At 38.8% G+C, this 23,529-nt stretch overlaps 1 protein-coding gene across 3 annotated transcripts in view; it reads right to left on the bottom strand.

Moving 5' to 3' along the window:
• The window catches only part of bel (ATP-dependent RNA helicase bel), a 277,696-nt gene that overhangs the window by 22,643 nt on the left and 231,524 nt on the right, over positions 1-23,529 (bottom strand). For all 3 annotated transcript variants that reach the window (XM_090377286.1, XM_090377294.1, XM_090377300.1), the window contains one exon: positions 22,575-22,692. In XM_090377286.1, the coding sequence (XP_090233412.1) occupies positions 22,575-22,692 (118 nt within the window). The remainder of the gene's footprint in view (positions 1-22,574; positions 22,693-23,529) is intronic.

The raw sequence follows: 23,529 nt of genomic DNA, 5'->3' as shown, positions 1-23,529 counted from the left end.
CTCTTTGGACAGAGAATAGTTTTGTTCAGCAAGTGATTTCATCATAAACTGTATAGTCACACTTGCAGTTATCAAACTGGTGTCTTGGTGACATAATGCTTCAAAGGCAAGCTTCACTAGAAGAAGACCTGAAATTGTCATTCATATAGTATTGAATCTGCCCTCGGTGAAATTAATTTTAGAAAGGCGATCAATAAATGTTTTTTTGAACACAATTTCTCAATTTATAAAACCACTCCATCATGCTGAGCAAACCATCCCAACAAGTTACTGAATCTAACATTAGCACGAGTTATATACCGTATTCAGAATATACATATTTTTGTGGGATTTTTAGTTTTGGGAAGCTGTTTATTAATTGGCTGCAAAGTTTCACTAGCCCTGATTGTTGGAAATACCATTGCTCAGGGTCAGTCACACAAACACAATGTTGTTCTATTCAAGTGGCTTGCACATTGCAAATTGAAACAGTGTTTAGGTGTACCTAAATTGAAAAATTGACTTTTCAGTTTTTTTCTGAGGCTAGAAAGCCAAAACATAGCACAAAATACAGTTACTCAGGTAAACAGGAACTGAGTATTGCAATCCCTATTTACTATGCATGAATTTTTCACAAGTTGAAAGAATGTCAACAGTTTCGATGAAGATGTTTTTAATATCAATCATGAAACAGCTGTTTGTAAAGTAAAGTTTGTAAAGAATCCACAGCAATTTGATTTTATGCTTACTTTTTAAACTTACCAGTGCTTTCATATCACCTCAGAAAAGTGATAAGATTTTGTGAAATCCCTGAAAATAGTTACTGATATGGTCACTGAGATCACCTTTGCCTGTAAGGATTCAACTGTAAATTGTTTCTGCTAATTCACTGAGAAAGAACACTTAAGGATACTGATGAACATTCTGGTGAAAATGTTAATCCCATAAACATACCATGTGTTGATATGTTTTTCAGTGACCTTAGCTGAAACAGAAATAAACCCCTCCACCTGGTTCAAACTTATTTTTCTAACAGGAACAAAATTTCAGTTTTGAAAATTTGTGCTATTATGCATAACAAATGACAGGAGGTATCTGCTACTTGCATTGACAATGTAGAAACAGTAGCAGCAGCAGCAGCATGTGATGCAAGAAAGCAAGTGTATGTATGAGCTTATGCAGAATCAAGCAAAAAAAAAAAAAAATCACACCATTCACTCCAAATGCCTGTCCAGTTTCTCCTTAACTTTATTTAACCTATCAACTTCCACAAAGACAGATGGACGTTTGTTCCAGCAATTAACCGCCCGCTGGCTAAAGGCAAATTTCCACACATCTATTCTACATCTGTCTTTTCTTAATTTGAATTTGTCCCCTTAGGTTCATAATCTAAACAAGTGGAAGGATCCCATCAGAATTCAGCGTGCTCAACCCATTCAAGGCCTTATACACCTCAATCAGATCACCGTGCAAGGTGCCTAGTCTCCAGCCACTGCAATTTTCAGAACATAAGCCTCTCTTGGTGAGAGGATCCCTTCATTCCCCTCACCAATCTTATTGCCCTTTTCTGCACACATTCAAGCAAATCTACATCCTTGTAAAATGAGGCCTCCAGACCTGTACGCAGTACTCAAGGCGTTGCCGGACCATTGCCGTATACAGAGGGACAATCACCTTTTCCCTGCTAGCAAAATTCCTATATATCGACAAAACCCCATGACCTGTTCTAGCAGCCTGTCTGCATTGCTCAGAAAATTTCATATCTGACTGCACAAATACTCCCAGGTCTTTTTCATTTTCTACCACCTTATGTGTAGTACCACACAGTTGGTATGTTTCTCTGGGGTTACTTCTACCTATATGCAGTACTTTGCATTTGTCAAGGTTAAACTTCAGTTGCCACTTCTTAGCCCATCTGCCCAAATTTTCTAGATCCTGTTGCAGTAGCACACTGCCATTACTGTCATTAACAACCCTGCCAACCTTTGTATCATCTGCAAACTTCGACACTAAGAGCCTAATATACCTTCATCAACATCATTGATAAATATACAAAACACCGTTCTGCAGTCTTGTCTAGATGATCCTGCAATGCATCTTTAACCAGTGACTCCATTATTTTACCCAGAACAGAAGTTAAACTAATGGTCTGTAATTACTCTTGTCACCCTTCGATCCCCCTCTGTGAATTGGGGATACATTTGCACATCTCCAGTCCATGGGGACCTCCCCTGAGTCCAAAGATGCTCTCATAATTATGGATAAGGGTTTGCTTAGTTGCTTTGCCGCCTCCTTTAATATAACTGGATAGATCCCATCCACCCCACCCCACGTGCCTTTCTTATGTTTAACTTCAACAATTTCTCCTCCACTTTGCTCTCAGTTATTACAAAATCATTAAGCACCCTGCTACAATCTGATAACCTTCTGCCATTTTCAAACATCAACTCCTCATGTGTGAATGCAGATGCAAAATACTCATTCAGTTTGTTTGCTATCTGAGCAGGATCATCAACAGTCGAACCATCGATATCAAGTGGACCAATCAGATTCATCCCCTTCCTTTTAGAGTTTATATAAGTAAAGAAATCCTTGCTGTTTTTCTTAGCATTCTTTGCCAAAGATTTCTTGTAATCTGCCTTCACCTGATTAACCTCCTTTCTGACCTGATTACAGATTAGCTTATATCTGCCATAGGCTTCTGAGTCGCTTGATAATTTATATGCATCCCATGCATTTTTCTTCTCTGTCACGAGTCTCATTAGTTCATTTGATAACCATTTAAGGCTTAAACCTTGTACAATATTTCTTAATAGGTATGAAAAGTCTAGTAGCTTCCACGATTAATTCCTTGAATGCTTCCCACTTAGAATTTACTGTTGGTAACATCGTCAGCTGATCCCACTGTACAGAATTAAAAACTGTCTGAGACCACTACTCACCTTTACGGAAGCAAAAACCCTTTCCTTTACCTCTGATGGTAATTATATCTTTAAGTAAATTGCACATCAGTACACTGTGATCACTGCCACCTAGTGGTTCCTTTATCTGCAAATTCTTAATACACGAATGATCACTGCTGATAATCAGATCAAGAGTATTACCCTCTCTGGTTGCCTCTCGAATATATTGCTGCAGAAAACAATCTAATAAATCCACAAAAGTCTTACTAGTGTGTGAGTGATCAACCCACAAGTTCCAGTCAATATCTGGGAAGTTAAAATTCCTCATTATAAGACAATCTGATTTACTAGCCCACTATTTCTCTGTACAATTGTTCATTGTACTCATTCGAGTCATTAGGCCTATAACAAACTCCTACTCTTATTTTTGCTTTCGCAGTGCTTATGTCACACCAAACTGACTCAACAATGCACCCTTCATCTATATCAACTAGATGCACTTCTTTTGATTTTACGTTTTTCTTAATTAACAGCATGACACCTCCTCCCTTCCTATCCTGTCTATCCTTTCTGTACACATTGTACTCCCCAAATTTCACTTTTGCCTTCCTAATATCAGTGACACCACATTTCTGATATCTCAACAATATCTACCTTTGATGCCTTGACCAACACTTCAAATTCATCAAATTTATTTACCATACTTCTAGCATTGGTATACATGCACCTATTCCTATTCACCCTGACACATCCCATATACCCACCTGTTTCACGATGACTGCCATCAGTCCCTGAAACCCACAGCACCCCTCGCTCCAGGTCACTACTTATTCTAATAGAAGTTGTGCAAGAATCACCTTCACCTCTGCCTGCAGTTACTTTTAACCTTTTAGTCTGTGAATCCCCCCAAGTTAGCAGTTTTCCGACCCACCTAACACTGCCTCGATAGCATCAGAAAATATCCATGCACCTTTTCTATTTAAGTGTATCCCATCCCTGTAGAAGCAGTCTCTCCTGTTAACAAGCACAGACCACGCTGAAAAAATTTCTACCCCTCGAGCCTTGCAGATTCCCTCAAGGGCAAAATTGATTGACAAGGCTCTCATCATGTACTCCCTCCTATCATGTCTGGGCAGAATTGCAGATACTTTCAAATTTAACCCTAACTCACGACTTTTTTGCAACACTGACCTGTACTTTTATTCTGTGTACACAACAATTTTCAAGTATCAAAGACTAGTTTAAAATAAATACAATTTCTGGAGTTTGTGTTAATTTTAAAATCTATATGTTTTGCTTGTTTGCTTACCCTTTTCAGGCATATATTTCAAGGCAGTGAGTGAAATGAAATAAAATTTGTACACTTCAGTATGTTCAGGTTTGGGCTTACATTCAAGTTAGAGACAAATACCATATCCACAGTTCTGCCCAAGTTACTAATATTGTTTTAAATTGTATAGTATTATGTCTAGAGTATGTTACTTCTATCCATACTGCATATGGGTAGAAGTAACCCAACAGAAACATACCAACTATGTGGTACCATTTAGGGTGGTAGAAAATGAAGAACTGGAACTAATTGTGCAGTCAGATATGAAGTTTTCTGAGCAATGCAGACAGGCTGCCAGAGAAGGTCATGGGGTATTGTCAATGATATACAGGAATTTTGCTATTAGGGAAAAGGTGGTGATTATCCCTTTGTATAAGGCAATGGTCAAGGCCACACCTCCAGTACTGCATACAGGTCTGGAGGCTTCATTTTAGGAAGGATGTAGAGTTGATAGAACAAGTACACAGAAAGGAAACAAGTGAAGGGAACAAAGGGGCATCTTATGAAGAAAGGCTTAAGTTCTGCAAACTGCAGCTTCTAGAGACTGGGCACCTGTGAGGTGATCTGTTTGAGGTGTATAATGCCTTGAACGGATTGAGCAGGCTCAATGCTAGTGGGATTCTTCCTCTTGCTCAGATTACAAACCTGAGGGGACACAAATTCAAATTGGAAAAAAAAAAAAAAAAAAAAGTTGTAGAATAGATGTGCAGAAATTTGCCTTTAGCCAGTGGGTAGTTAATTGCTTAAATAAATTCAAGGAGGAACTGCACAAATATTTAGAGAAAATGGATGTGTGAATGTTTTTTTTTTTTTTTTTTTTGGCTGATACTACATAAGCTCATTCACTTTCTTGCATCACATGCCTCTACTACTACTACTAACTACCACCACCACCTGAAAAATGCAAATCCACTACACAAAAAACAATGCACTACCAGGTCAGCTGTTTTAAATCTTTCTGGTTTATCAGCTGGCAAGTGATCTCTGTTAGCAATGCCAAACTGTGAATAACACGAAATGGGAATTTAAGCAAAAATCCAGTGTATGAAAGTAAAATTTCCATTTAAACATACAACCATCACGTATAACTTGAACCCCTAGAATTGAGCCATGTTTATCTTACTCAATACAATACTATATGCTTACAGGATTGCTTCAATGAGTAATTAAATAAAATGTATATGCTTTACTGTTTTAATTTTTGACAATAGGGATCGATCAAAACTTTGCAGAGAACAGTGCCAAGATTGCTAGAGGGGTGTTCTTATCAAGAGATGATTGAGTTTTGCAAGCTATAGTATTTGGAAACCAGTATCTGTGGATGACCTGCTTAAGAAGAACTCTTGATTGCATACAAAAGGCATACGGTGTAAACAATGCCCTTCAGGGCTACAAGCCAGGGGTTTAATAATTAAGTTGGTTTAAGGCCTTGAAAGGTTTGAGTAAATACTAGGAGTTCCCAACCTATTAAATATATATACAGGTGTCTCAAAAATATTGGTACAAACGTTTAGGGGAGGTAGGTAACATCTAAAGGAATGTGAATCGCATAGGAACCCATAACCGGAAATGTCACCGTAAGTCGGTACATGGCGCTGTTCATCAGTTTGCGTGAGGGAAAATTTCTGGTTTACTCATTCAAGCAGTAGTCGCCGCACGAAGAGCTTACATTGATATACGAACTGTGAGCTGGCAGACATGCACCTAGTGTATGGATTAGCAGAGGGCTCACACGGTGTGTGCCCCCATGCAGCACAACATCGCTTCACAATAAATGTGTGGGCAGGTATGGTCGGTGACTGCTTAGTCGGCCCATACCTGTTACCATCCCGCATGAACTCCGCTAAATATCGGATCTTTCTTGAACAAGTTCTACCAGAGTTACTTGACGATGTTCCAGCAAATGTGAGACAACATTTGGTTTCAACATGACGGGGTGCCTGCCCATTATGGAAGGTGTGTTCTTGACCATTTGAACAGGCATTTTGGGCGTCGATGGATTGGATGTGGTGGACCTGTTGCCTGGTCCCCACGCTCACCTGATTTATCGAGCCTTGATTTCTTTCTGTGAAGAGCCCTCAAATCTATCGTGTATGAATCGCCTGTGGAGACGGAAATGGATCTTGTGGCAAGACTCGTCTGCACTGCTGCCACTGTCAAAGAAACTCCAGGTGTATTCGACCGTGTCCGCCAATCCACGCTGCGTCGGTGTCACGCATGCATTGCGTCTCATGGTGGAACCTTCGAGCATCTGTTGTAACATCATGAAATGCATCCTTCTCGTACTCCATTGTTAATATTATGTCAAATAAATGTTTGCCAATAATTACTGTATTGTGTCATTTCTGCTTCTTGTGTCTCTGCTACTACTTTCCCGTAACGTTTCCGGTTATAGGTTCCTATGTGATTCACATTCCTTTCGACGTTACCTAGCTCCCTTAAACATTTGTACCAATATTTTTGAGACACCCTGTATATTAGTCTTTCATAGTTTGTTAGTTATTTGGTTTTTAGGAGCATTAACAACTAAGGCCATATTGCTCAGAGGATATTTTTGAGACACCCTGTATATATAAAAATTATATGAAAAGGAAAGGGAAGAAAGAGTGGGAAAAATATTATGGACAAGGGTTGTTGTTGTTTTTTTGGTTTTTAGGAGCATTAGCAACTAAGGCCGTATTGCTCCAGGATATGCGGTGGTCATTCCTTGACCTATCTGCATCCTCCGTATTTGGTGGTGATGGACAAGGGCCACTGATAGAAAGTGCTCAACGACCATAATTGTATAATGTATGGATAAATAATAGTTGCTGAGAAAAGAAAAGAAAAGATGAGAGTAGGTAGCATCACTACTAAAAAAAAAAAAAAAAAGGTGAAAAAAAAAATAAAAAAAAAATCACATTTTAAACCCATTATAGAAATAAATACTTATATATAATTATACTGTCATTGCACAATCGCAGCATCTCTTCAAGTGTACACTTGAAGGGACGCCGGGTTTGTATGATTTGCATTAGGTCAGAATGTGTATGTGTCTGCAAGTCTGCCCAGACACGATAGGTGGGATTATAAGCTGAAAGCCCTGTGGATTAACTCAAGACTTGAGGGAAACCTGAAAGACTTCAGGATGTAAATTTTTATCAGTGTGGCCTGCACTTGTAGGTGGAATGAATCTGTTTTGTAGAGACAGTATTCATTTGATTCAAGAATTTTTGTCAGTACCATCAAGGAATGTCAGGAACATTGGCAATAAAATGGCTGAATTTGTACTCCTGGGAATTTGGAATGACAAATTCCACTATGGTATGTATAATGTATTTAGGAAAGACAGAAGGGGTGGTAGCATTATTCTTCTTATCAAAAGCAGCCTGAACACACAAAGAGCTTTTGCTGAGTCTGAAGTTACATCTGCCAGCAGAGAATCTGTGGTGTGAGTTAATTGAAAGCAAAAGTATAATGAAAGTGGGAGTAATCTACAAAGCAGAAGATTGTGAAGAGTATGATGAGTCTTTACATGCAGATGGAATGGGCAAGCAAGTGTTAATGTCTTATCATGGATTAATTAAATCTGCTGCAGACTGATTGGAATAAGTCTGAGGGAAACTCACCTTGGGGAAAAATTTTTCTGAATATACTAGATGATTACTATTTGTGGGTGTTCAAGGGGTGGTGACGTGCATTCCACAACCTCTCCTACCCAAATATCAACCTCACCTTCTCGGGGCGAACTGACCCATTTCCACAGACAAGGCTTTGGTGACTGAGTCACAGCAGTATAACTCTCCCATCACATACAGAGGCAATGCTGTACCTGAAGTCTGGTAACCTATCTGGGGTAATTCTAAATACTTGAAATAAGCTCAAAGGAAAGAAACTGGACGGATCTCAAGGATAACAACCTAGGTAAATGGATATAGGACTACAATTGGGAACAATAAAGGATATTTTCTTTCTTTCTTTTTTTTTTTTTTATTACTCCAAAACAGCCGAAGCCTTACAGAGGAGGAATTTGACAGTAGCAATACAGTAATTATTCTATTTACAATCTGTACACAATGTCAGGTATTAATATACAATTTCAAATATACAAGGTCAATTTACAGCATATACAATGCATATCATACGTTACAAGCGATTTGCACTTGAGCAAAGCTGTGGTAACAGAGAAATTTGTATTTCTAAGCATTTTGTTGTTTTCTTTTCCTGACAGTTCACATTAAGTAGTTGCATTGATTGATTTGTGTTATTATTCTTATTGTTATCCTTTTTTTTTTCTCCCCCCAATTGTTATTTCTTATCTTTGTTCATTGAAAAAAAAAAAAAAAAAAAAAAAAAAAAAAATTTTTTTTTTTTTTTTTTGTTAAAGCTAAGTATATCTATCTTTATAGTATTATTATTGTTGTTGTTATTATTAAATTAGTCATTTATTTTCAGTCTCTATTAGTTTGATTGTAAAACCTTTGTAGCTCTTTTTTGATATTAATGTTTTCATTTAGGATATCAATGTTGGATTCATTCAGCAATTTTGCAGTTCTGTTGAAGTAATGGAATCTGAGTTGATCAGTTCTGATTGGCTCTTGTGCCAGCATATTTTATCTTCTCAAGACTCTAGGAGGACAGCTGAAGTTGATGAGGTAGAGCAGCTCGGGGGAAAACAACTTGGAATGTTAGGGGAATAAATCATAAATTAGATGAATTGACCATAGAACTAGAAAATAGAAATATTGACACAGTCATTACTGAAACAAAAAAGAAAAGGATCCAAAGAAATAGGTAACTTCATAATGATAAACCCAGGCATACCAAGTGAAATAATTGGGTGTTACTGTTATAATAAAGAAAGAATGGGAAAACAAAATATTAGACTACTCTTGGATATCACCCAGAATATTGAAATTAAGACTAAAAATTTTATCTTATACAATAACAATCATTGGCATCTATGCACCAGTAGAAGGCAACATTGATGAAACCGTAGAATTTTATGATGAATTACAAGAGATCATAGACAAAACTAACAAAAATGAATACCTCATACTAGCAGGAGATTTTAATGCAAGAGTTGGTTCTCAATCAATAGACAAATGTATAGGACCAGAAGGCAAACACGTGGTCAACAATAATGGAAGATACTTGATAGACTCTTGCATTTTTAATAAACTTAAAAAATTACAAATACTTTTTTCGGACATAAGAATATCCATAAATTCACATGGGAAGCAAGAAAGTTTTTTTTTTTTTTTTTTTGTTAGTTGTTGGCGCATCAGCTTCTGTGGCCATATTGCACCTCCCAAGGTTTTTGCATCTCTACTCTGATCCAAGCCCGAGACGGGATTCGAACCCGCGACCTTTGGATTGCCAGGCAGGCATTTCACCCACCCAGCTAGCCTGGTCGGCAAACAAAATTAGAGACACTAGAGTATTCAGAGGCAGCGAAATTGATAGTGATCACTACCTAGTAGAAAGCACTTTCAAAATTAAAAAAAAAAAAAAAAATACATTTGTTGAAAGATGAAAGCACTGAATTCCTGTATGAAAGATAAACTCAAATCAGATGAAAGTGATAATGTTGAGGAAATCTGGTCAAACATGAAAAATTAATTCTGGGAGCTGCTGAAGAAAGTCTGGGATATAAACCTATAAAAAACTGGCTAAGAACTTGGAATGAAGAATTGAAACAAACAATCAATGAGAAAAAAAAAAAAAAAAAAAAAAGCTTAGAGTAGGAGTCAGTTTTCTGACTCCTGCTCTTCTGAAACCAGAAGAATTCGACAAAATGATTGGGATAAATTTGTTAAATCCTTAGAACATGATATCACGGGCCCAGAGAAAAGAGGTTTTAAAATTTTTAAAAAATTACAACTAGACAAATGATCAAATAAAAACCAACTCCATCGTTCAAGCAGAATGGAAGCAACACTATTCCTAACTATGGTATAACCTTGGCTCTAGGGAATTGGAAGATGAATCTGTGGTAACCGAAGATGAAGAAAATAACAATGGAAGAACTAGAGTTAATATCACAAAAATCGAAAAAAAAAAAAAAAAAAAAAGCCCAGACATAGACAATTTGAATGTGGAACTATTTAAATATGGTGGCACCTTATTAAAAAAACGCTACTAAAATTATTTAACACCATATGGCATAAGTAACAGATACCCAAAGATTGAGAAACAGGAATAGTAATCAATTTACACAATAAGGGCTCCAGAAATAACCCTAACAACTACAAAGGGATAACACTGCTATAAACTACTTCAAAGCTGTACTCTAATATACTAAAGAATAAACTTAATAAATACAGTGAACAATTCTTAGAAGAAGAACAATGTGGGTTCAGAAAAGGGAGAAGCACAATAGATGGCATTTTCTCATTACAACAAATTTTGAAGAAGAGAGAATTCAACCTACCAACATTTCTGCTGTTTACTGATTATGAAAAAGCATATGACAATGTAAAACGGGAAAAACTTTGGCAGATTCTACATGAAGAAAATATCTGAACCAAACTCCGGTATGCGATGCAAAGCCTATATAAAACCTCAAAAGTCTGCATAAAATATTCCAATGGCCAACTATCAAACCCAATTAAAACCAACAAAGGAGTCAAACAAGGATATGGACTTACCAAATTTATTTAATATCTACATCAATAAAATCCAAACTACATTATATGCTGATGATCAAGTTATAACTGCAAAATCCAAAGATGAATTACAGATAGCAGCAAATGAACTGAATAAAATAGATAAAAAGTACAAGATGTAAAAACATACAGACCATAATAGAACAAATGTCTGATTTCACCTGTTTGGGAAATTTAATATCAAATGAAGGGAAAGACATCCACACTAAACAACAAAAATATAATAAAATGAACAAAACAATTAAATGCCACTTTGGAAAACAAATGACAACTGAAACAAAATTAGGACTGCACAACATCACTTCAAAATCAGCCCTCTTCTACAGCTGACTTGGGTCATAAATAAGAAAGATGCACACAAACTATAAGCAGCACAAATGAGATGATTTTTAAGACCATTATTAGACTAGATCACTAAAGAAATTTAGATATTCGTGAGAAATTAAAAGTAGATAACATAAAACGGTATCAGAAAAAATGGATCAGCCACATAGAAAGAACAAACCCAGACTGGATCCCAAAATTAGCCTTTAACTACAAACCTACAGGCAAGAGAGATGTGGTCGACCAAGACAACGATGATGAGATCAAGACCACCTCTGAGAGCTACACAGAACAGGTCTTTACACTTGAATTATGGAATACCTTCAAATCAAAAATCGCAGAAGCCACAAACACATACATATCATTAAGAAAATATTACAGGAGGATGCTGAAGTGGATAAATGCAGAACCGGCCAATCAAATAGAGCAGAAAAACACATGGGATAGTTACAAGTTCATTTATAATTGTACCACTGATAAGGTTAGCAAGGCAAAGAATGTGTATGACTAAGCACTGGCTAAAAGAGCAAAGAACGGGTACAAAGAATTTTTCATGTATATAAATACAACGAAGAAGAAGAAAGAAAATCAAATTGGACCATTTTGCACTGGATATGTATTTCCAGGTGAGTCAGGATTTCATCCTTTGAAGAACCTGTGGCATGTATTCCAAGGTTGACCTAGTGGATAAACCTAGCTCACTTGGAGATTCTTTTCTTTGTCACCGTTGTAAGGAGTGCACTGACCATAAGTTACAATTTGAGTCACTGAAAAATACGGGTGCTTGCCCTCGAGAATAATGTAACTGGGAGCTCGTCAGGGACTCTAGTAACATACCAAGTGATCCGCTCTCGATTTGGGCCCCAGAACAGAATAACCAAGTGCAAACTACTCTGATTCAAAAGGACTTAGTTTTATTAGAAGACTCCATTGTCAGAGAAATGGGAAATATTTTCTGTAATAAGGATAGGTGGACTAGAACTAGGGTATGTCTGCTGGGAGCAACTATTAATGATGTCACCAACAGACTGTCAGATTTTAAGGGGGTTAAAGAATATTATTATTAATGTGGGGACTAATGCCATTAAGCATACACAATCTGATGATTTTTTAGACAAATATAGGACCATGCTGACGAAATGCCGCGAGTTAGGTCACAATGTTTGTGTCTGCAATTCTGCCCAGTCATGATAGAAGGGATTATATGCTGAAAGCCTTGTGGATTGACTCAATACTTGAAGGACTCTGCTAGGCTTTTTGGGGGAAATTTCTATTAGCTTGGCCTGCACCTGTAGGTAGAAGGAATCTTTTGTAGAGACGAGATACATTTAAAGATACAAAGGTGGTGCAAGAGGTTTTGCCAATATTATTGAGGTTACTTTAAAGGTTCAGAGAAACTGCTAGTTTGGGGAAGGGGGACAAGGATAATATAGATATGCATTTATCTGATAATATTGGTCAAATTAAATGCTTGCACATACCTCAAGATGTTCTGAGGGCAGAAATGTTTCAAATGAGCAGGTAGCAAATGCCAGGAAAGAAAGCCTAAATAACTTTAAGGGGTGTGTTAGGGTAGTTGACTATAAAAAACACTAAGTCTTTATTGTTTATACAGAAATGCCGGAAGTATCATCAATTAAATGAGTGAATTTGAACTGCTGGTTAGGACAAGTAACATGACATAATAGGGTTTACAGAAATGTGGTGCAACCTGGAGATAGGGGATGATGAGTTTCAGTACGGTATGTATAATGTATTTAGGAAGGACAGGGAAGATGGAAGGGGCAGTGGAGTCATGCTTATCAAAAGCAGTCTGAGCGCAACGAAAGCTTTCTCGGATTCAGACATTTCACATGCTAGTATAGAATCTGTATGGTGTGAGATAGTTGGAACCAAAAGTATGATGAGAGTTGGAGTAATCTACAGACCAGATGATTGTGAAGATTATGATGAGAGCCTCTACATGCAAATGGCATGGGCAAGTAAGTGTCTATGTCTTATTATGGATGATTTTAATTTGGCTCTAATTGATTTGTGCAAATGGGAAGGAAACTCCACATGGGGGACAAAATTTTAATCAACTAGATGACTGTTATTTGTATCAACATGTCAGGGAAAGTACTAGGGAAAAGAATACTCAAAACATCAATATCACCCATAAACCAGATGACATAATAGGGCTGACAGTACAGGAACCAGTAGCAGGAAGTGATCATAGAATTCTACAGTGGATGAGGAAGAGAGAGGTAGCAGTAAATAAAGGCAAAGGAATTTCAGAAAAGGAAATTACGATGGCTTAAGATGCTACATGGACTCTATTAACTGGGTAGACATCTCACAGAAAGTGATGATGTTATCATCGTGGGGGTTTTATGGAGCATAAGCTGCTTTGGCTATAATGTGCCTATTCCGTTATTGGTTTCTGAAGGCTAGCCAATGATAGCAGGGTTGTATTTCTGTCTTGTTTATAGTATGGGCATTCAATGAAAATGTGTTTAACAGACAAATTTATAGAACAATGTGGACAATGTGGTGGATTATCTCCTGTGAGTAAATGAAGGTGAGTCAAATGTGTATGGCCTATTCTTGCTCTTGAAAGGACTACTTCTCGTCTTGATGTAGACACTGGAACGCCAAATTTTAGGATCCTGTTTAAATTGAAAAAATTTATTATTTGTTTGAGAATGTCAGAGTGCTGTCCATTCTGTTAGGCATGCACCATAAATGATTTGTGGATAGTCTGATACTTGAACAAGGATATTGGTTAAAACTAAGTTAGTTGGATTTTTTGCAGCTTTATTGGCCAGTTCATTACCAGAAATTCCAGAATCCAACAGAAGATGATCAGTTGGTGGCGCTCTTCAATCTGTAGTAATAATCTTATAATTTAATTTAGAAAAGGGTGAACTTTATCTGAGGAGATACATAATGTCATAATTGAGCTGAGGGCATCAGTGTAAATAACAAATTTTAATGAACCACCAAAAACACAGATTTTCTAAGGCTAGTTTAATTGCATATAACTCTGCTGAGAAGATACTGAATTCAGATGGAAGGGATGCTGAAATAGTGGTATTTAGGAACACTGCTGCTGCTGCTCCAATGTTTGAGTTAAATTTAGAGCCATCTGTATAATTTGGAGAAAAATCAAAATATCTGCAAGTGTGAACTGCACGAAGTTGTTTCACATTTGATGCTTGAAGAATATTTTTTCCCCACTGACAAAGGTACGTGTCACAGGTGGGTAGAGGAGTATTAGTCCATGGTGGTTTAGCACATGTTACTACCTGTTGTAGAGAATGAATGGAAACATTCCAAACCTGCATCAGTTCAAGAAGGCAAAGACCAGCTAGTTTTACTATACTAGGCTTATTTCTGTAGAGGTTTTCTAATGGTGGATTGAATAGGTTGTTATTTGGTTTTTACGAGCATTAGCAACTAAGGCCATATTGCTCTGGGGATATGCGGTGGTCATTCCCTGACCTTTCCGCATCCTCCGTATTTGATGGGATCACGGGCTTGAACCCCGGTCTAATCAAGAAGCGTGTGCTATGCACTGCTGCTCTTGCCCACCTGACGGAGGTGCCTGGATTGAATAGGTATGACTGAATTAGATGTGAGGCACAACTTTGTTTTTTGACAGCATATTTCAGTAGCAGTGCTTGAGAGCATTATGAAAGCATCGCTAAACTCGGGAGTGATTCTGTTGGATTGGAAAAGTGCCAACATATCTCCAATACATAAGGGCGGCTCTAAGGGTGAAGTAGGAAATTACTGGCCAGTCAGTCTATTTTCGGTAGTAAGGAAAATCATGGAGACAATGATCAAGAGTGGAATTCAGGATCATTTGGATAGAAATGGAATTCTGTTTAACTAATCTGGTTAGCTATTTTGACAGGGTCACTCACAAGAGCTGAACTTCGGGAATAATTTCGACATTAAGCTGAAGTGCGCCCTTTGTTTTCACTCAGCTTCCCGCTGACTTTTGCTTGCCATACTATTTGACTGTGCAGAAAGTGCGCAACCCCTAGCCCAAAGCCAACTCACAGCAAGACATCCATGTAGATGGATGTCTTGCCCGCCTATTGAATATCCCCACTGCTTTCCTCCCAAATATGAGCAGAAACGGAAAACCCCTAAACTCGACACAGAAATGTGCCCTCTGCTATCATTTGGCTGGTGACGTCATCCTCTGTACCAGCTGTGATAACCCCATCTGTCCCGGATGTTCGGGCCTGTCTCCATCCAGCTGGAAGAAACGTTTCATGGCAGCCAGGTTGAAATTCAAGGGATGGTGCTGCAAGAAGCTACGCTCATTAGGCCACAAGGACAACCCGAAAATTTCCAACAACAATTCACAGAACTCGCCACGCACAGCCCAAAGCAGAAACAGCCCAGCAAGGCAGATTTCAGGGAAGTCGCGCCACAACTTGATAATACTCAGCACCATGCCAAGCTGCAAGAATATACGAACGATAATACCTACAAGACTGACATCATTGTTACAGATATAATGCCTCATACTGACGCCTCCTACAGACCAACACCAGGACACCTGAACCTGTCCGCATCGATGCATCTTCAGCAACCCCTGCGCAGAGGTCTGAAGGGTGCCAAACCGAACCAGAAATTAACATTCAATACTTAAAGTCATTCCTAAAGCAAATCACTGACAGCAAAATTAACGAAATAGTAGAAGATCTCATAGGGAAAATAACTAGTTGCCTAACAAGTCACAAAATCAATGCCAGTCTGCAAGCCAACTCTCGCACACTGGAAAGCATGATGTGCAAATTTGCTGATACAACAGCATCACCCCAACATGGCTGCACAGTCCTAAGAAACACCCATGATGCGCAATCTTCAGAGTCCCCCCCAGGATAAGTCATATGCAGAAATCCTGGCCACCGAGGTGAGCAATAGTGGAAAAACCAAAGGTCAAGCTCTAATATGCACCGTGATAAAATCGCACAGTTCCCTCTGAACTTCAATCCCTGACAGTGACCTAAACCCATCGCTGACTTCCCAACGCAGTCAAGAAAATATACCGACAACCTCATCAAGCCATGTCGACGCCCAAGCGAGCTCAATCGACACAATTCAAAATTAGACTAATGACAAGCACGATAACAGCATTGCCCAATCTGTAGCAGCTTCACTAAACAGCGATACCAGACAAGAAACCTGCACTCAGAGCTTTCAGGACTCAAGACCCTACCAGAAACAGTACAACCAGCCTTTTTGTATCTCGAGTGTATCCTTGCACAACCCCTGAACTAGTCAAACAGGTTATATACGAAGAGCTGAATCTACGGCCAACTGTACACAAACTACAAACTAGGAGTCAACAATACGCTGCATTCAAAATTGACTGTAGCCGACACCAAGTAGACCTGATAGGAAGCGTCGCCATTTGGCCTGTCGGAACAAGGATCAGGTCATTTGTTCACTATCAATCAACCTTGAAACCTAAAGCAACTACTCAGATCTGACAAAAGTACTCCCACTGCAGTCACAGCTGACTTGGCGATTACAATTGCCTGCCAGAAAGGATGGTAGCACCAGAATCTTCCCACACTAACATACTGGAACAAACTCTGCACAAGGTTGGTAATACCGTCCTCCAATGCGAGAGAACCCAAGGTCGCCTCATCCCTGTCCTGATCTCTCATTATCGAGAGGAGCCTCTACTTGTTCGAAGCCGGGAAGCAAGGCTCCCCCCTCCCGCGAGGATAAGCATTACAACCTCTCCTACCATCCGCATAATGTTCCAGAATAACAGGTCCTTAAGAAATAAACTTAATACACTGGAAGAGATTCTATTCTCAAACTCACTAGACATCTTGAGCCTCACTGAAACATGGTTAGAGGCGAACCAGACAGATAAGCTGCTCCATTCCTGCAGACTTTCATGTACTGGCTGCCCCTCTCACGATAACCGCAGAGGGGGTGGAGTTGCTATAATTTTCAATACGATAAAGTTCTCCATCGTACACTCTGTCTCAAGTATCTCTGAAGACGTGAAAGCCTTAATGATAACTCTGGAACATCAAGGTACCACTATAGACGTTGCATCCCTGTACCTTCCTCCAACGCCAACTATCATGGCCATCAACGAAGCCACTAACTGGTTAATAAATAATCTCCACCCAGCAGCCACTCATATCGTATGTGGAGACTTCAATCTTCTGCCATCTACCCAACACCTCAAAAGTCGTCTCACAGAACCTCTCCAATCAATCCAAATATTCCAAGTTAACTACCAGCCAACGAGAGACCAAAACCTACTGGACAGTCTATTCCTCGGCAATATGCCAACTCAAAGAAACCACAGCCGACATGTTTCAATCAGACCACCAACCAATCATATTTACAGCTCTTCTACCCAAAAAATATTTCAATACCCCAAAACCAAATCTGTGAAAAAGGTCACTGCTCCAAAATTTCTGATTTTTTTTTTGTAGTAGTTGTTGGCGCATCGGCTTCTGTGGCCATAATAATGCACCTCCCAAGGTTTTTGCAGTACTTTGATCCAAGCCCGAGGCGGGATTCGAACCTACGACCTTTCGGTTGCTAGGTAGGTACTTTACCCACCCAGCTAGCCCGGTTGGCCCAAAATTTCTGAATCCAGCACTCTGCACTGAAGCTGCATCCACAGTCTCACGGAACATCCTAGATGGATGTGAACTGAGCCTCGCAATCGATTTAATGACCAAATGGATCAATACCATAGCCCTTCACACTGCTACTAAGGCAGTCACCATTACTCCGCACTCCAGAGCATGGTGGACTCCCCAGCTCAACCAAAGTTTCCACTACATGACAAGTGGAAAGCTTCCGGCGATGTCCAAGACCACATTTCATTCTCCAAAGCCAAATTCAACAGAAACAAATCAGCTGCAATTTAAAAGCACTTCGAAAGAACCCTAAAAGGGGGGGGGGGAACCATTCTACAGAACAAAGGCTAGTTCTTCCAGCAACATCGACCCAATTGACTGGCTCAACTACGTTGCCAGATTTTCTAATCAACCTCCAGCTCTATCTAATTTGCCACTCCTCAACCGCTCTCATCCCACTGATAGTCTCACTACGATCCGAATTTCCAAGCAACAACTGATGCAGGCCATTAATACTCTCCCTCTCACAGCAACCACCGGTGACAATGGCATCCCCCAGTTCATAATCAAATGCTTAAGTGTCTTCATCATCGATTCACTCTTCAACTTATAACAACACATGCCTCGAAGTTCATTTCTTTCCACCCCAGTGGAACAGGTACTCTGTCTGGCCCCTTCCTAAGCACCAACAATCGACGCTCCCAAACCAACATAGGCCCATCACTTGCGCCTCTGTATTGCTAAAAATTCTGGAGAAAGCACTGCTACCGTCTGTCACCCATCAAATTCTCTGTGACAGTCCTCAGCAAATACACTATGGGATATCAGGAAGGTCAACTATAACTAACCTTGCAACAACCACTCTGCACATCTTAGAAGCCTTTGAACAGAGACAGGAATTGTCAGTTATATATCTTGACATCCATTCAGCATTTGATGACATCTATATATCTGATCTCCTACATCTCTTATTAAACTACTTCAATTTTCGCGGCAATGTTCTCTGGTTCCTAGAATCTCTCCTATCGAAGAGGACCCTTGTTCTAAAGATTGGAACAAAGACCTTCACGCGTCACATAACTGCCGGTGTGCCTCAAGGGGAGTCCTGTCTGGCATTCTCTTCTCAGCAATCATGGTGCCATTTGCGACCAACAAGTGCAATTGGATCACATAAGCTGACGATGTCAAGCTCCTTACTAGGATATCGCCATCCAACTCGGCAGCCGAAACCACTCAGCAAATCACTAGCAAACTGCACGACATGGCTGACTACCTCAATACTTTCAACCTCCAAATCAACCTCCTAAAATCGGCACAAATAATTTATTCACTAAAGGGCAGCCCAACAACATTGGAGCCTGTGCTTAACAGCTCCTCAGTTCCAAGTGTTCAAACGCACAAAGATCTGGGGGTCGTTTTCGACTCCAAACTATCTTTCAAAGATCACGTAAACCTCATACAGTCGAGGCTGAATTCACAATGCTGAGTCCCCAAACAACAGCTGCTCCACACCACCGACCCACAACTGGTAAAAAGATACATCGTATCAATCCTCTACCCGACAATACTGTATGCTTCAGAGATATGGGCCTCGGCTGCCGAATCCAACATTAAAAGAATATTCTCTGCTGAATTCGGTCTTCTAAAATGGGCCAACAGCAAACTCCACCTTCCCCCAGCTCTCAGATCAACACAGTTAGCAGAAGCCCTTCAACTACGCAGGCTCTGATCCTACATCGGAGAAAGAAGGCTGGTTTTCACCATCAAAATGGCCACTGGTAAAATTACAGAGCCGAACTTCTGGGATCACTGCTCTTGGCGCATTCTTCCCCCTTATCTCCGGTCTTCAGCACAGCTGCGAACAAACAAACCTTAACCGGCTAGTACGAACCGACAGATTCCTGCCAAAGCAAATGCTGCCCTTACTGCAAGCCATCGACGGGGACCTGCAAGAAGTGGTCAATAATAAAAAAATACAGGAAGGGAATCCTCGTCGAACTGAAAAAGTAAAACTGTGCTTTGTTGCCTTCCAATAATCTGATGTAACTTATGTTTTTCTCATGTATATCTCTTTTGTAAATATGTTTTGTAAACCTCTGGCACCACCATGCCGTGACGGGACTAATTGTATGTATATCATGCTGCAATTAAAGATTCTATTCTATTCTATTATTTTATTTGGATTTCAGCAAAGCATTTGACTCAGTCCTACATGAGCAATTACTTTATAAGCTGAAACAGGCTGGAATCACAGTGAAAATTCTTACTGCCTATACATAAAGGAGATTCTAAGAGTGAAGTCAGTAAATACAGACTGGTTAGTCTAACTTCAGTGGCAGGGAAAAATCTTAGAGGCAATGATTAAGAGTGCAATCCAGGGACATGTAAGCTATTTTGACACAGTTCGTCATGAGTTGGATGTAGTGAACAAGTTCAACACAGCTTATTTGGATTTAAGCAAGGCATTTGACCCAGTTCCTCATGAGAGGTTACTGTATAAGCTGGGCAGAAGGTAGAGAATTGTGATTAATAGATATTTTTCAGATTAGTCTAAAGTCAGAATTGGGGTTCTCCAAGAATCGGCCATTGGACCATCATTGATTCTGATTTTCATAGATGACATGGACAATGGGACAGAAGGCTTGATGTCAAAATTTGCAGATGACAAAGATTGGTAGATTAGTTAATGATCAGTGCCAAAAAGCACTCCTTCAGGATGACTTAAACAGGCTGCAAGAATGGTCAGAAAACTATGTTTTAATGCAGCAAAATGCACGGCCTTACACTTTAGGAATAGAAAACAAAATAAATTATACACTTGGTGGGGCTGAATTAAAAACAGTAGAGAAGAAAGGGATCTCTGAGTTAAAATATATTGTTATGAGGTTATGAAGTTTTCTGAGAGTAAACAGGTACCCACTGTGTCCTATCGATGATTTATCGAACATTATCCTGTAGAGATATGGGGCCATGGTCCCAATGTACAAGGCAACTGTAAAACCACATTTGGAATACTGTATCCAAATATGGAGACTTCATCTGAAAAAAAGACATTGAGCTTCTTGAAAGGGATCAAAGGCTGGCAACTTGCATGTGAGACTAGCAAAATGGCGACCATATGAGGAAAGACTATGATTATGTGGGCTACAGAGTTTGCAATTAGGCACCTCAGAGGTGACTCATTGAGGCTTATAAGGCTCTGAGAGGAGTTAGTAAAATGAATAAATGTGGAATTTTTACTGTTATAGGGAATTCCAGAACTGAGGAATAAATTCAGAACTCTGGCATAAATTCAAATTATAAGGGAAGAGGTTTAGACTAGACTGAAGGAAGTTTTCTTTTAGCCAGTGAGCTGAGGCTGATAGTTCAAATACATTCAAAAGTCAACTGGATAGTTACTTATGTGAGGAGGGAAGCAAATAATTTGTATTTTGTTATCTACTCCCCCCCCCCAGCCAATGCAGCAAAAACCAGTGGATTTCTTGTACTATAGGCTATTACCATTAGTATATTGTTGATACCAATTCTGCTCCCACTGAAAACTTTGGCAGAGTATACAAATTTTGATTTCAACTTACAAAACACAAGTTGTTGTTATTTGGTTTTTAGGAGCATTAGCAACTAAGGCCATATTGCTCCAGGTATATGCAGTGGTCAATCCCTGACCTTTCCACATCCTCCGTATTTGGCGGTCACGGGCTCGAACCCCGGTCTAATCAAGAAGCGTGTGCTATGCACTGCTGCTCCTGCTCACCTGGCTACAGAGGCACCTACAAAACACAAGTGGTAAAAGAAGTAGTCTCAGACCTGGAAACTATTTTTGCTGTTGAAATTATCATTAAAATGGTAATTGTTGCAATGATTTTACCGTATGATGAATACCATATGCCATTGTTTTGTTATTGTATTCAAAGGTCAACTGGCTAGTTACCTATGCTAGGTGGGAAGCAAATAATTTATATTTTCAATACAAATGTCATTGTATGACAGAGACAATTATAGTAGAGATAACCTGATTTAATGCTTGTGTATCTCCCACCCCCAAATATCCTTGCAAAAAGGGTTGGATATGGAAAACTAATTCTGAAATTGCACAGTTGATAGTAATAACCTAACTAATATTTAATACACAGCCTATATTTAACTTTGTCAGCTGTCATTCTATTACAGCCTGTGGTAATTTATTGACAAAAACTAACACTATAATTAGTTGCAACATCGTTAGCATTTAAACTCAAGGTAACTATGCTGTTATTGAATTATTAAATATTAATTAATTTATTCTAGTACTATGTGAATGAGGGTCCTTTCAACAATGTTAAACAAGATATTTAATGTATGCATGTGTTATATTTCAGGAACAATAGAAAATAGAAACTCATGATTAAAAAAAAAATAAACAACCAGCAACTTTAATACATGACCAAAAGTATAATTTCTGTGCATCAGCCACATTGTCTATTCATTCCTCCCAACAAGCAAATATGATTTTAATAAAACTTAGGAAGGCTCGAGAAATTGTTCTAACAGAGAACAATGCCTCTAAGAGTTTTCCCTACCACTGAAAACTATGAAATTTCATGAAAATCTATCTACTAGGAGTCAGTTAAGTGCAGATGTATATGAAGACAATAAGTGCATTAAATACCATTTAATTATACACATACTAATGTGCCTAAGAAGGATTATAATTAAAACAATTTTATAACTGCAACCACCTATCACGTGACAGTAACATAAAAGATAATAGCATAAATAATGATAAAAATCATACCAATGGTTCCAACTCTCCCTGTACGGCCTATGCGATGAACATACTCTTCAATATCTGTGGGTAAGTCAAAGTTTATCACATGTTTTACGTTCGGGATATCCAAGCCTCTAGCTGCAACCTTAATAGGGAGAAAAAAATATACACATCATAAATAGCTTGATGTGTGTATGCATAGTTACCTATATCCTCATTATTAGTATAAATAAAGCATTTCACTGCAATTTTGCTAATTCCGAACATGAACTAAAATTATAGTAAGATAATACTCCATCAGGCATTCAATGCTGCATGAGGAGAGTATGACCTACAGCATCAGCGTGGGATAACTGTCACTATCCAAAAGGTAACCTTATTTCTCAGAATATGGAGGAACAGCTAACTAATTGGTAATAAATACATAGAATATCATCAAATATTTCAGACTTCATATTCTGTTTGTGTTATTTGTTATTTTTTAGGAGCATTAGCAACTAAGGCCATATTGCTCCAGGAATATGCGGTGGTCATTCCCTTGACCTTTCCGCATCCTCCGTATTTGGTGGTGACGGGCTCGAACCCCGGTCTAATCAAGAAGCGTGTGCTATGCACTGCTGCTCTTTCCCACCTGGCTACGGAGGCGCCACTTCATATTCTGAAGTGAAACAACTTGTGTTTGCAGACGAAAACCTTAAAACAATTGGTATCACTGCAGAAGTACGCTGTAGCCTCAAACACAGATTCTTTATGCTAAAGACTATTGAAATTGTATAAGATCGTAGAATTCTTGACATTCTGCCAGAAAGTTAGGTTATTAAACTGCAAGCAATATATAACATTCAGTGGTTAATTTATTTAATCCATAAGCTCTAGACTGGTGATAAATCTATATTGATATATCTGTAAACTGTTGCAGAGTTGGAATTTTTAATTACAATGAAAAGATATTTTAATACTCATGTCAAAAAATTAACAGTTT

Source organism: Mastigoproctus giganteus, chromosome 1 (genome assembly GCF_048544385.1).
Source record: "Mastigoproctus giganteus isolate SK-2022 chromosome 1, ASM4854438v1, whole genome shotgun sequence".
Lineage (NCBI taxonomy): Eukaryota > Metazoa > Arthropoda > Arachnida > Uropygi > Thelyphonidae > Mastigoproctus > Mastigoproctus giganteus.
The sequence above is the reverse complement of the archived record's forward strand: the minus strand, read 5'-3'. Positions and strand labels throughout refer to the sequence as shown.